At 38.6% G+C, this 15,056-nt stretch overlaps 1 protein-coding gene and 2 pseudogenes across 2 annotated transcripts in view; 2 read left to right on the forward strand and 1 right to left on the reverse strand.

Moving 5' to 3' along the window:
• LOC115013313 (SH2 domain-containing protein 3C-like) overlaps positions 1 to 15,056 on the reverse strand; it is a 61,403-nt gene that overhangs the window by 31,943 nt on the left and 14,404 nt on the right. For both annotated transcript variants that reach the window (XM_029439524.1, XM_029439523.1), the window contains exons 5-6: positions 13,639 to 14,033; positions 11,805 to 11,908 (exon numbers count right to left, since the gene is read on the reverse strand). In XM_029439524.1, coding sequence (XP_029295384.1) covers positions 11,805 to 11,908; positions 13,639 to 14,033 — 499 coding nt within the window. The remainder of the gene's footprint in view (positions 1 to 11,804; positions 11,909 to 13,638; positions 14,034 to 15,056) is intronic.
• Positions 3,275 to 5,113, forward strand: LOC115013314 (UDP-glucuronosyltransferase 2A2 pseudogene; annotated as a pseudogene).
• Positions 7,899 to 9,386, forward strand: LOC115013164 (UDP-glucuronosyltransferase 2B14 pseudogene; annotated as a pseudogene).

Genomic DNA, 15,056 nt, shown 5'->3' on the forward strand with positions numbered 1-15,056 from the left:
GACATATTATGAAAAACTACCTTTGCAAAGGTTCACCCTATTTTTCTCGCAAGTCATTTAAAGCAAACTGGCTTTTTCAGAAGGTGGGGACTTAAAGATCTCCATGGACCCCCATGTTAAAATGCCCGACTTTACAACAGAAATAAACATGTTTACAGCCTGGTACAAAAAGTACAGAATACTTGTTCCCAGCAGCAACAGAAAATCTACTATTGTTTTCACCTTATGAGTGTGTGTGTGTGTGTGTGTGTGTGTGTGTGTGTGTGTGTGTGTGTGTGTGTGTGTGTGTGTGTGTGTGTGTGTGTGTGTGTGTGTGCGTAGACAGATTTGTATCACCGCGATCACATTTAGTCCAATGGTAAACGTGTCCTTTTTCTTCTGACAAAATCCTTCACCTCAGCTTCTTTGCAAAACATATTTGTTTTATATACTGTTTTAAAGTCAGTGAACAAAATGATGTAGTGAGCACAGTTTGGTTACTCCCTAATAACCTTCAGATTACATAACACCGACTTTACAATCATGACTAAGAATAAGAATTTTTTTTGTGCCTTTTTAAATCGGTTTGCTTCATTGTAGAGTTCTCTTTGTTAGGTTTTAAATCACTTCTTTTTTTAATCCAACCCAATCCGTGTTTTGTTTTTATTTTTTATTGTGGTATTTTTCACAACACTTTGACTATTTAAACGTTTTATCTACACAATTCAATGTTTATTATTGCAGCCTCTGTGTTTTTTAACTTTATTTTCTTTAATCATGACTAACTAAAAATCACTGCATGGATTCTCAGTGTTTACAGATAGGGCAAAGATTAGGAAATGTGCTTTAATAAGGATTAAACAACTGCTCAGTCTTATCTTACATCGTTATGGTGAAGGTCCAAGTTTGACACAGGAGACTTTCTCTCCATTGTGTCACTAACCTGCTGCTATTTGATACCACACTCTCTGAACTTTAGTCCTGCTAGTCCTCCGAGCTGCTGTAACCGTCAGAGCTGTACGACAGTCAGTCAGCCGTCTGCTGTGAGGAAGTCTGGACGCACAAGCAAGCTTGTGTTCACACGTGAACTCCGTTGACTGAGACGCTCTCGGTAAGTGTTCAGATCAAAGAATCAAGACCAGCAAAAGAGTTTTACAAGCTAAAATAATATTTTTACTGATTTCAGTGTGGTTTGTCTTGTGTTCATGTTGGATTACGCAAGTATTGCTGAGATGAATATGTGCATGCAAAGAGTATGCAGCTAAACCCTGAGGACTAGCAGATGAATGCTACGGTTTCAAAGTCTAGCGACTTCCAGATGTTTCCTGACTGAAAGAATGCTTTAAGCAACATGGCTTCAAACAGTGCTCATTTACAACTCTAGTATTCCTAAAGTTCAGCCTAAAACGCAAACTCACAGCAACAGGGAAAAACAATAATACCCAGATTCAAAAAAACTAAATGTTCTATGTAGTATCAGTTTACACAGTTGCAGAAATGTCAGTGTCAGACCTTTTATTTCCTTATACAGAGAACATGTACTTGTATTTATTACAGCTCGTCTTGGCTATTAAATGGATTGCTCCCATCTCTCAGGTCTCAAAATGTGTTATTAATAGCTCATTTTAAAATAGTAGTAGTAGTAGTAGTAGTAGTAGTAGTAGTAGTAGTAGTAGTAGTAGTAGTAGTAGTAGTAGTAGTAATAGTAGTAGTAGTAGTACATATGTATTATCTTTAATCAATATTACTTTTGTTTACACAAAACCATTTTATTACATGCTTGAAGCACTCTGTGAATCTAAAGCTCACAGTTGTTGTTCTTATTCTTGTTAGCACGATATGTGAAAGCTCATTTGACCTTTGTACCCTTGTACCCTTGTAAATACAAAAGGCAGCTGCTCATTACTGAGCCACACATGTACATGAACACAAAGGTGAGAAACGTGAGAGGGGGAACATCTACCAAATCCAAATGGCTTTTGTAAACCTCCTGGGAATAAGCGGCAGGAATTCCCACACTGTGGTTGTGTTGTGTATTTAGGTAAATTTCGCATTTAAGTCTTGCAGCAGTGTGCCTCTGTTTGCTGAAAATCCTTTGTGGAAAGCCTTGTAGTGGTGTTCATCCACTTTTATCAGACAGTCATTGCTCTCAGCTGTGAAAAATTGGTATTTGTTCTTCAGAGCAGTACCCTTGTGTACTGGAGCTATTTTGCATTATCTTGCACATGACAGTCTTACTCCCAAAGTCAACTATCAAGACTCAGAAGGCAGTTGGCTTTCATCTTAATGGTTTAAACTTTGGTTTAAACCAATGGTTTTAATTATGATTGAAAACTAATTTCGAATAAGTGGTTACACATTTGCATACTTATTGGCATTGACGCAAGGGTCCACATGACGTCAATGTCATCATCTGCCTATGTCCAAAAAATAGGCAGATGTCCAAAAAATGTGGACGTCCAAAATGCAGCAAATCTACTGTATGAGGACCGTACACGCCATCAGTGCATGTGAGGACACGTCCAGGTACGCAGATACCCAATGCCAATGTCTATTTTGAAGTATATCTGGCCCTTCACACTTGATTAGTTAAGTGTCCCTTTCCTTTGACTAAAATCACCAGAGCTTTTGAATTCTAAAACAAACACAAGAACAAAGTGCCTTTTTTGGAAACTAAAATTTCTCCTGCATTCAACTTCACCTGTCCGCCAAAATTAGTTGGAAAGAATCTGAGGTGTCAAAAAGACAAGTACTCCTATACTCCTGTACTCCTAAAAAAACTAATTTACTAAGGGTCCGTTGAGCCTGTAGTCTGGAAGCAGGACTACTCACAACTCTGACTACAACTACTATTCAACTATTCTAACTCCGGTTAGCGGTATTGATGATGCCATCTCTCAAATATCCTACCAGTATCTAACCATTAGCTGATCTCAATTGATCGTTTTACAAATTAAATGAGAGAAAGTAGAATTATCAATATATTTAGTAATCTAATCTACAGTTTCAGTTTGTCATAAGGTTCAGGACCTCTGCAACACAGTAAGTCATGTCATTTTATAAACCACTAGCCATAGTTTGCAAATGAGCTGCCAGATTAATGTTCAGTTATTTGAATACTATTGAACCCAAGAACTGTAAAGCCTTTTTGAGCAGGACAGATCTAACATTCTTACATCTCATATCAGATTCTCTTTCAGATATGTACCGACTGATCTTCGTGGCACTTGCAGTGTTGCTCTGCTCTTCACCCTTAGTAAACTCAGGGAACGTTTTGGTGGTCCCTGTAGATGGAAGCCATTGGATCAACATGAAAGTCCTTGTCGAGGAGCTTCACTCAAGAGGCCACAAAATCACAGTGATACGGCCATCAGACAGCTGGTACATCAAGTCAGAGTCCCCTCACTACAAGTCCATCACAATAAATTCCTCTAGTGGTTTTGATGAGAAAGGCTTTGGGAAATTTGTTACCACAATGCTGAACATCCAGCGTGCTTCCAGCGTGCTTCCAGGTGCTTCACTTTGGGCTCGTTTATCCCTGGAGTATGAACTGGTGGAACAGTTCTATCAGATGAATAAGAAAATGATTCAGATGGTGGGGGAAATGTTTGAGAATACGACACTGATGCAGAGACTGAATGATGCCAAATATGATTTGGTTCTGACAGACCCTGCGATTGGTGTAGGGGTGCTTTTGGGTCACCGTTTGGGTCTTCCACTTGTATTCAATGTGAGGTGGACTGTTCAGGGTGAAGCGCATAATGCAATCACACCTTCCCCACTGTCATATGTCCCAATCTCAGGGGCAGAGCTGACGGACAAGATGACATTTCCCCAACGGGTCAAGAACATATTTTACTATTTCTTCATTTGTTTTCAAACTTGGTATGTCACAGAACCGAATTACAAACCGTTTGTCCATCGTTACTTCGGAAAGGATGTTCATTACATGGAGCTGTTTCAGGCAGCAGACATCTGGCTGATGAGGAACGATTTTACCTTTGAGTTCCCACGACCCACAATGCCAAACATCGTCTACATTTCGGGATTTCAGTGCAAACCCGCCGAGGTCCTGTCTAAAGAACTTGAAGACTTTGTCCAGAGCTCTGGTGAACATGGTGTCATCGTTATGACATTAGGAACCCTGGTGGCAGAACTTCCTGAGGACCTCACTGAGGAAATTGCCGCTGCTTTTGCCCAACTTCCTCAGAAGGTGATCTGGAGGCACAAAGGCAAAAGACCATCCACCCTCGGGAACAACACCTTACTCTTGGACTGGCTGCCTCAAAAAGACCTCCTGGGTCACTCAAAGACCAGAGTGTTTGTGGCCCACGGAGGAACCAATGGAATCCAGGAGGCCATCTACCACGGTGTCCCCCTGGTCGGCCTGCCCCTCATGTTTGACCAGCCTGACAACTTCTTCAGGATGGAAGCAAGAGGTGTGGCCAAAGTCCTGAACATTGCAACTGTAAACAAAGACAATTTCCTGGAGGTGCTGAAGGAAGTACTCTATGACCCAACATACAGGGAGAAGATGAAGGCGCTGTCCAACCTGCATAGAGACCAGCCCATAAAACCACTGGACAGGGCCATGTTCTGGATCGAGTTTGTCATGAGGCACAAAGGAGCTGCACATCTAAGGACGGAGTCTTACAAGATGTCCTTTATCCAGTACCACTCGATTGATGTGGTGGCGTTTCTGCTGGCAGTTATTTTGCTAGTATTTACAGTTTTTATTTCTGTAGTTAAGTTTTTGTGGCAGAGAGTGTTTTGTAGAGGCAAAGTAAAAAAGGAATGATACATTTGTTTAAATTTTGGTGTGTTAGCAAGATACCTCAAAAATCTGTATATCATTTACAATACAATTTGGTCATTTGGAAAATTAAACCTTGAGTCAAGCGATCAGTTTGTAGTCAATATTCAGGAATCTTTTGAAGGATGTCTATGTTAGAATGTCAGGGTTAAAAAAGAAAGAAAGAAAGAAAACGTATTCTCATAAGCCACTGCTTTCATTTGAATGAAATTAAATAAGATTAATTTGATAAAAACGGGTATGTTTCTTGTTATTGTCTATCAATAGGGCTGGGCAATGATTCAATATTGTTTATGATTTTTAGTGATGATGTGATGTAATGTTAATCGTTCCACAAATTCATGTTTCCCAAATAATGATTTAAATGTATAAATAAAAACACAAAAGAGTGGTTCTTTTATATGTACTTTTACATACATTCAAGGATTCAATGTATATGTTATTATGTGCCACCAGTCTGCAAATATATAAATGAAAAACTTGCATGCTAGCTGCTTCCTGGACAATAATTACAGTATACACAGTAGTATATACACTGGACCATATATATAAAGTATGCAAACATAATGACTCACTCTGTTATATATAAACATATACAATATAAAAGCACAATGTAGACATAGGAAAATATATTTACTATCATAATATTAAAGATAACTATATTGTCCAACCCTATGTATCATGCTTGTTTTTTAATGCAGATTCAAATACAGATGCAGGTTAGAAAATACAGAACATTGTCCACTATTGAATGTTTAACTCATCATATGTATAGACTTGATCAAGGTTTGTTCTTTATGACAGATTTTTAGTTTGTAATTACAATTTTTCCTCCTGTTTGTCGTTATTTTCGAGAGGTAGTTGAAAACATAGATTTCACAAAATGAACACATTCTAAGCATAGTTAAAACCTCTTACCGTGTGCGGGCCCGCCGGCGGGCCCAGCAGGAGTTTTATTGCGCCTGTACATGTACATTTTTTAATTCTGAAAAAAGCTAAATATTTTTTTATATTTTTGGAAGGCTTAGAATCTCGTCTATTTTAATATGGAGATGAAAATCACAACAGTGGTACAATCAGCTCCTCAAACTAGCAAGTACACTCAAAATCAAAATCATAACTTTGAGCCAACTTACCTATAAAGCCTCATAAATATCCTCTTTTCAGCAATATTTTGAAAAAGACGCTCATAAGCCATTGCCAGATGTCCACACGTTCGTTCCTGGCAAAAAGATATCCACTGTGAACATCGTCACATCGATAAAAGTCCATGAACAGGTGTTGCAATCTGTGAAATCAGCTGATCAATTTTTACATTGTGTGAACATAAACAGTCATAACGAATATCTTATGCGCTTATCACGGTTCAGACACATCCTGGTTTTAGCGCGGGCTCTCAGCATTAGATTGACACTTCATTTGAGCCAATCGGAACTTGAACTTGATAACACTTGGTTCTATGTTTCTATTGTGTATTTCAGCTCGGGACTACCAGCTATACCCATCTTCAGACATCTTTTTCAACAAAGAAATTCTGGCAGAGTGTATTTTCTTCAAATTCAGTATATTCAGACCACTATTACTCAGTGCCAGAAGCATTTGGAGTGATTCTTCAATGTTTGGCAAGAACAATAAGAGAGTTATCTTTTGAATGAGACCAGAATCATGCAGCTGGTGCAAATGGTTGAAGAGCAGCTTTCAATTTACTTTGGGTATGTTGTTTGTAGGTATTTTCGGGTAAATTCGCCCACCTTCTAAGTTAACACAACCAGCAATGAATGAAGTCATCTCTGTCTAGCATTGTATCAAATCTCTTATAATTTGTGAGAATTTTCACTTTCAAAGTTTCAAAGTTGTATTTTCTGTCCGAGAAAAAGAAAACAATGGACCATGCAACTGTATGTAATACACTAGAAACCTGGTATAGTGATCACGTCTGTTGAGTTCAATTGATCACTATAAGCAGATGATTATTATAACCTATTTTTTTCCCTTTATTTCTCATGCAGATTACCATCTCATTTAAATTTATTACATGAATATATCGCATTGAAACGGACAACTTTGCTATTTACTGAATTTTATTGACTGTTTCAAAGTACAGTACAGCCGTTTCAAACGCTTTTCAAACTACAGTTCAAATTATATGTATGTGCTCTGTATAATTCAAATACATTATAAGTGTATTTGTAAAATATTGTATATAAAATATGGTGAATGGATTGCATTTGTATAGCCTTTGCGACCACTTAAAGCGCTTTTGCAACACGTGTCAGCCTTAACACACACATTCATACAGAGGCAGAACATTCAAGGTGCCACCTGCTCATCTGGAGTGATAAACATTCACACCCTCACACCGTTTGCCATGCCATTGGGAGCAATTTGGGGTTCTGTACTTCAACATGTGCGAACTACCGACCATCCGATTGGTGGACAACCACTTTACCTCCTTAGCCACAGCCACAGTCACTCAGGAGTAACTAAAAATAACTGTAGTTCAAATTATAATTAGGCTACAGCCTAAAAAAGTATTGTGCTGTTTACGAACACAGTAACATCAGTGTGCAAATTGGCTACTAAGCCACGCCTTGGAGGTTGTTTCAGTTTCTTCCAAATTTTTTAACAGGCCTGGAAATAAATTGTAGGCTATCAATGCCTAATATAAAAATAAGTCATAAAATATATACAATGTTTTCCTCATGTTGTAATGTATGAAAAGGCCAACATTTATAAACAACTTGAATTCCATAAGCACAATTATTGAACTGCATTTGTATAGGAATGATTATGTCCCAAGATTTTTATCCAAATAAGAAAGTTATAGTCTGCACAAACCTTTCTAAAACTATGAAGTAGCTAAAATTAGACAACTCTGTTCTCTTATATTTTAATTCAGTATGTTCGGTTGTTTGTTAAGTTGATGCACACTCTTGAACCCAAGAACTGTAAACCCTCGGTGAAAGAGACAAATCTAACGTTCTTACATCTTTTGTCCGAATCTCTTTCAGAGATGTACCGACGGGCCTTGGTGGCAGTTGCAGTGCTGCTCTGCTCTTCAACCTTCGTAAATGGAGGGAAAGTCTTGGTGGTCCCCTTTGATGGAAGCCACTGGATCAACATGAAAGTCCTCATTGAGGAACTTCATTTCAGAGGACACAACATCACAGTGTTGAGGTCATCAGACAGCTGGTTCATTGAGCAAGAGTCCCCTCATTACAAGTCCATTACTATTGATTCCTCTGCTGGTTATGAGGAGGAACGCTTTGGGTCATTTGCAACCACAATGATGAACATGCGACGGAAAGGTGCTTCACTTTGGGCTCGTTTATCCCTGGAGTATGAACTGGTGGAACAGTTCTATCAGATGAATAAGAAAATTATTAAGATGGTGGGGAAAATGTTTGAGAATACCACACTGATGCAGAGACTGAATGATGATAAATATGATTTGGTTTTGACAGACCCTGCAGGTGGTGTAGGGGTGCTTCTGGGTCACCGTTTGGGTCTTCCACTTGTACTCAATGTGAGGTGGACTGTTCAGGGTGAGGGGCATAATGTAATTGCACCTTCACCACTGTCATATGTCCCAATAACAGGGGCAGAGTTAAGTGACAAGATGACGTTTCAAGAGCGGATCAATAACTTACTTCGCTATGTCTTTACATGTTTTCAAATTTGGTATGTCACAGAACCAAACTACAAACCGTTTGTCCATCGTTACTTCGGAAAGGATGTTCATTACATGGAGCTGTTTCAGGCAGCAGACATCTGGCTGATGAGGAACGATTTTACCTTTGAGTTCCCACGACCCACAATGCCAAACATCGTCTACATTTCAGGATTTCAGTGCAAACCCGCCGAGGTCCTGTCTAAAGAACTTGAAGACTTTGTCCAGAGCTCTGGTGAACATGGTGTCATCGTTATGACATTAGGAACCCTGGTGGCAGAACTTCCTGAGGACCTCACTGAGGAAATTGCCGCTGCTTTTGCCCAACTTCCTCAGAAGGTGATCTGGAGGCACAAAGGCAAAAGACCATCCACCCTCGGGAACAACACCTTACTCTTGGACTGGCTGCCTCAAAAAGACCTCCTGGGTCACCCAAAGACCAGAGTGTTTGTGGCCCACGGAGGAACCAATGGAATCCAGGAGGCCATCTACCACGGTGTCCCCCTGGTCGGCCTGCCCCTCATGTTTGACCAGCCTGACAACTTCTTCAGGATGGAAGCAAGAGGTGTGGCTAAAGTCCTGGACATTGCAACTCTGAACAAAGACAACTTCCTGGAGGTGCTGAAGGAAGTACTCTATGACCCAACATACAGGGAGAAGATGAAGGCGCTGTCCAACCTGCATAGAGACCAGCCCATAAAACCACTGGACAGGGCCATGTTCTGGATCGAGTTTGTCATGAGGCACAAAGGAGCTGCACATCTAAGGACGGAGTCTTACAAGATGTCCTTTATCCAGTACCACTCGATTGATGTGGTAGCGTTTCTGCTGGCAGTTATTTTGCTAGTATTTACAGTTTTTATTTTTGCAATTAAGTTTTTCTGGCGAAGTGTGTTTTCTCGAAGCAAAGTCAAATACGAATGATGAATGTGTTGCAAGATAGTTGTCTCACGTTTTCCTGTATCCTGATTTATTTTTAAGTAAACAATAACTTAGAAGGATACACAAAGTCTTACAGTGGTATCTTAACAAGCAGAAATAGATACAACAGCTCGGAACAAAGACAACAAAGCTGGGAAAATAAAATTAAAGAATAGACAAGACTAATATGTACTGAAGTATGTGAAAAAAATAGCTGTGTATATTTAAATATTATATAAAATTATATAAAAAGCAAATATGACCAACATTAAAAGTATGAGTAGAGTATGTGCACGTCTACATACAGGATGTAGGATTTGTATTGACAGTGACCGATATGCAGATATTTAAAAAAGTATGCATTAAAACTGTATAAATATCTATAATGTGAGCAGTACTGTTTTGATGTTACAGGGTTATTGACAGTGGAAGACGGCCCGCCTGAAAAAGACATTCTTGTTTCTGATTGTTTTGGCGTTGTGGTTATTATTTTTGTGAAGTTTGAACGGGTTGTGTCCAGCGTGTGATGGGTCTGGAAAGGATTTCTAGCAAGCTCTTGTAATTATGTATTATTTATTCTCACACACTACTGCACTTATTTGAATGAAATTTAAAAAAAAGAATTTTATCAAATCTGGCACATGTATCTTATCCATCACAAGGGCTGGGTGATGATTCAATATTACGTATGACTTAAATTAATCGTTCCACAAATGTATGTATGCAAGTTATAAAAAACACAAACATGCAAAATTGTATTTTTGCATACATTAAAGGATTTAATAAATGTAGTGTCATGTGCAACCAGTCCAATATATATAGAACAACTTGGAAGGCCATTAAGGTACAAGGACTGAACATTTGTGTAAATGATTAATATTGTGTGTATACTCCGTTAAATAAAGGATAAAATAAATGGTGACATATTAAACTACTGTTGTGTTCCTTGAAGCAGATAATATCATTAACTACCAAAGCTTAGCAGCTTATTGGTATCTTCTTACACTGCTAGTTTCGGGTTATTGTAATCTGATAACACTTGTAGGATATTGCCTTTGAGCTTTAAGTTTCTGTTTATTTTTCACATTCACTTCCTGTTTTTGTATCACAGTACACTTTTTTACACCTGTAGCATGTTATTGTGGTGAGATATAATATGTTATGATATTTTACAATTTAGTTTCACATTAGTTATAAAAAACATTAAAAAATGAACTAACACCATCAACAGAATGTGAAGAGGTTACAGTATTGACGTTATGTCAAAGAAATGTTTATATAATGTCTATGTTTTGTGTTGCAGAGATATCAACTTAAATTAGTATAATCAGCAGAGTCCGGTCCGTCCAGTAATACCACTTTCTCCTCTAGAAGCGATATTGAGTCACTGTAGGTGTCCAGTCTGACCTCAGTACAGAGGACGCCAAATCATGGCGCTGCAACTTTGAGGACAGAAGTTGCATTTTTTGAAAGCATTAACTGAGCTGATCATGTTGACCACGTTTTTGTCTTTTCCTTGCAGCTCTAAATTAAGCTCATTCAACAGATGTTGGTCAGATCGGTTAAAAATGCCAGCAGTCCAGGAGCGACTGATCGTCATTAAGCTGCTTGTATTCTGCATTTATATTGACAAGGAGAAACTCCCTTACCACCGGACAGAGCTCTCGAAGTCTCTGCAGGAATGTCCCCGTATTAGAGGGGGTAGATGATGGGCTATCATCTAAAAACTGGTTTTTAAATATATTATTATTTTTGTTTTTTTGAACGGTGCGCGATCTACCTACATTAGGCACCCCTCCCACAGTAAAAAAGTGTATATAAATACATTTATGATCAAAATTGACAGTCAATTACACAGTCTTGTGAGTCATAAACACAGACAGTTTAAGTTGAATGCAGCTGTGTGTAGCACTTTGGTCAAAGAACAATGTCCCCTCTAGGACAATAAAGTACATCTTATCTTATCTTACACACCACGGTCCGACAGGCTAGCGAGGGACACAGTCAGGGACTGTTTGAACTATAGACTGTACATAAAGATCTTTATATTCATTACATGTTTAAAAACAGACAATCACTGTTTTAGAAAGTTTAAGTTACATCTCCTCTCCATGTTCCTACTCTACCACTTTTTTAGTAAACTTAGATTGAATAGACCTAGTAGTAAAAGTGAAATGCTAACCATTATTTCTTTAGAGCATGTGGCCAGACATTACACATTGCACATTTGAAGGCTATATGGGCAAAACAAACAAAACACTCCACTGACTTGGTACAAAGGGCAAGTTAAACATTTGAAGTTGACTCCTGTTAGCCCCTGGGATTAAGTTTACAGTGATTAATGATTTAACTATGTTATGGGTTCACACAAGGAGCATCGCAATAAAGAGGAAAAAGAATGTAGTTTGGTATTAAACTCACTGTTGTTGTACAGAGTAGAGAGAGAGGATTCTCCTGCAGTCAGCAGAGGCCGGTCGTCCTGCTCCCTGTTTACATCTGCCTCCCTGTGGTGGAGAGAGGAAGGACTGTGTGGAGACATAGAAAGAGAGAGGGAGACAAATGGCAGATGGTTATCACAATACAGAAAACAGTAGCTCATTCTGAATTAGTTTATTGTCTCAGAGTAATACAATGGTATAAAAGGGAGTTATGATTGTGTATCCTGTTTGCAATCCTGGTTCCAAAATGGTGGAACGGCCTCCCCATTGATGTTTTTGATGTCAGCAGAAAGTCTTCACACCTTTCGTCACAGACTGAAAACTCACCTGTTTCGACTCAACCTCAACAACTCAAGTTACTTATTGTAAGTCGCTTTGGACAAAAGTGTCAGCTAAATGAACTGTACTGTAATGTAATGAAATGAAGAAACATTTATTCTTTATACTTAATCCCTACTAATTTTGTGAACTTTTTTAAAGTGTGTTGAGAACTGCAGGGGTTACTTCCTTGTAAAAAATGTTTAACCTTTTACTACACGCAGACTTGAACGGACACAGACAGTCAGAAAGTCCTTAAAATACTATCATAGTTGTTTACTAATGATTGCACAATGGTCGCTATATTAAGCATGTTTCCATCCGTCTGTTTCCAAACTTGTTTTCCATTTGTGCATAGAAATACCAGAGTGGAAGTTTCTTGTGAACTGTGGTGGAAAACGCAGCATGTTGAAAAAGAGAAGATGCAATAAAAGCTGACAGTTTCAGACGTTTTAAGTCTGTTAAGCCTGTTAAGTCCTCTTAAATATGTTTGCATGAAGGTAACATCCATTGTTTCCATTTGATGATGGCCTACTATTGTACTCAGTTTTTAAGACACTAAAGACAACGCTCCAAACAGAGTCTTTTTGTCAATTACTCAATTAGTCAATCGACAGAAAATCAATAGCCAACCATTCTGAAAGTGATTCATGAGGGAAAAAACAAAAACTCTCTCGTTTCAGCTTCTCAAGTTTGAGGGTTTGTTGCTTTTTCTACATTTTATATCATTAGAATTGAATATTTTGGGAGTTTTGACTGTTAGTCGGACAAAATAAGCCATTTGAAGACGTCACCTTATGCTCTGGTAAAGTGTAGTGGACATTTTAAACTTATTACATTATTATTATTTGTACAGGTCATTTAGCAGACTTACAGTGAACTAACTACAGGGACAGCCCCTCTGGAGCAGCTCAGGGTTAAGTGCCTTGCTCAGGGGCACCATGGTGGCAGCCCTGGTATGAACAGGACGCTGCCTCTCAGCTACCTGGGCACCTGGGAACTCACAACCATCTGATGTTGTATTTGGAATCCTTTCCACTAGACCACTAGAACACTAGGCCACCACTACCCCTAAACTACTACCACTACTACTAAACTATTTTCTGAAACAGTATAGATTTTTTTTTAAAACAGGTTGGCCTAGTGGTCTAAGATAAATATAACTTAATGTCAACTTCTGTCTTATTCTGTCTGAAAACCTCAGTTTCTGGTTTGTATTCCTTCCTTTCTAATTCAAAATCTAATACAGTATCAATATACAGTATGTCATTAGAAATATCCTGTGTTCCTATGATGTGTTAATGAAAACTCAGTTTTATCTTATAGTTTGTGTCTGAAAAACGCAAAACAAATCGAAAAAATGAATTGTTCTTGTTTATTGGGTCTAAGGACAGAGGGTGTCGTTTGATTGTAAAGCCCCCTAAAGCAAATTCTTAATTTGTGATATTCGGCTATAAAAATGTTTGATTGAATTTGATATGTTCTCAGTGAAACCTTACCTTCTCGGACAGACCCTCTCCTCTCCGCTCACGCTGCTGTTCATCAGCCCTCTGTGGCAGGACGGCGGGTTGACTGCGGTGCAGAAAGCTGTCTCCAGGTAGCTGAGAGGCAGCGTCCTGTTCACTGGCTGGTGAATCTGAGCTCTGCTCCACCGGGTCAGGGCCGTCTTGCTCCCCGCGTAGAAATGAACAAGAGCCTGTAAAGAGTCGAAGGCCTCGCCCTCCAGGCTGTATTGGACCCGAGTGTACGTCTCACTGGACTGAACCACCGTCTTTCTGATGACAAAGTGAAGTGTTCTGTGCTCCCAGTGGCTGGTGAGGACAAAGTCGCCCTGACTGGACTGAGAGTCTCTGATGAGGAAGTCGCCGTGGTTCACCACCAGACTCTCGGACACCTGAGGAGACAAATATATATTTATATTTATTTATATACTGTATATAAATTGGAGTGCTATTATTTAAAATACACAAGTTCTCACAGAAGGTATAAACAGCATAAGGGATCAGTGTGATAGCTTTACTTTTGGCAACATCATCACAGTTAGTTCATTTGTGTAGGTAACATATACTGCATATATGTTTATGTGGAGGTAAGGATAAATCATTTTGAATTATATTCTTGTTTTGGCTTTCCATTCATTACTTGAAAAAAACAAATTCCATGCTAACTACCTACCCACACGACAAAAACATGACATTTATTTTCAATTAAATAAGTCCAAATTTGGAGGAGGCTGACATAAATGTAAGTTTATCTGTTTCTGGTATCTGTTGGTTTTTCGACTGCTTGTGTGTCTGCTCTTTCCTTACATGATGCGTTTTTCCAAATAAAAAAGAAGCCCAATATTAGCGTCAACCCTCCACCCTGAGTGCTGAATTGTCATAGTAAACACAGATAAAATGAAGATTTTAATCTGCATTTTTACGGCTCTACAACCCCTTAACAACAGCTGCCTACAGAAGAATTAGTAAAGCTAATGTTCATTGTGTAATATTGTGTCCACCTTTCTCAAAAACAGAAAAGCCTACTAATCAGGTCTCACAGAATAATATTGTATATATTCAATCATTCTTCTATTTGACTGAATAACGATTGTTTAGTATAATAACAATGACTTAGAGGAATCTCTCCTTTTGTTTTTTTCACACATTTTATCAATTTGGATTTACTAAACAAGATGTTGCTTTTAAATCTAAGAATCAGTTTAGCTGGTGACCACAGAGCTCCCTCTTGTGGTCGAACCACTGCATGATTCTGATCCTGCAGATTTTAAAGGCAAAGTCCCCTCTAAAATACACTTCTGATGTGTTATTTTAATGTAAAACAAATTTTTACGGTAAGGTCCCAACATCCAGTTTGTTTTGGCCCCTGTTGTCAAAACATCTGCTTTCATTAAGCTCTACTTTATAGCAAAAAT

This window comes from Cottoperca gobio, chromosome 9 (genome assembly GCF_900634415.1).
Source record: "Cottoperca gobio chromosome 9, fCotGob3.1, whole genome shotgun sequence".
Lineage (NCBI taxonomy): Eukaryota > Metazoa > Chordata > Actinopteri > Perciformes > Bovichtidae > Cottoperca > Cottoperca gobio.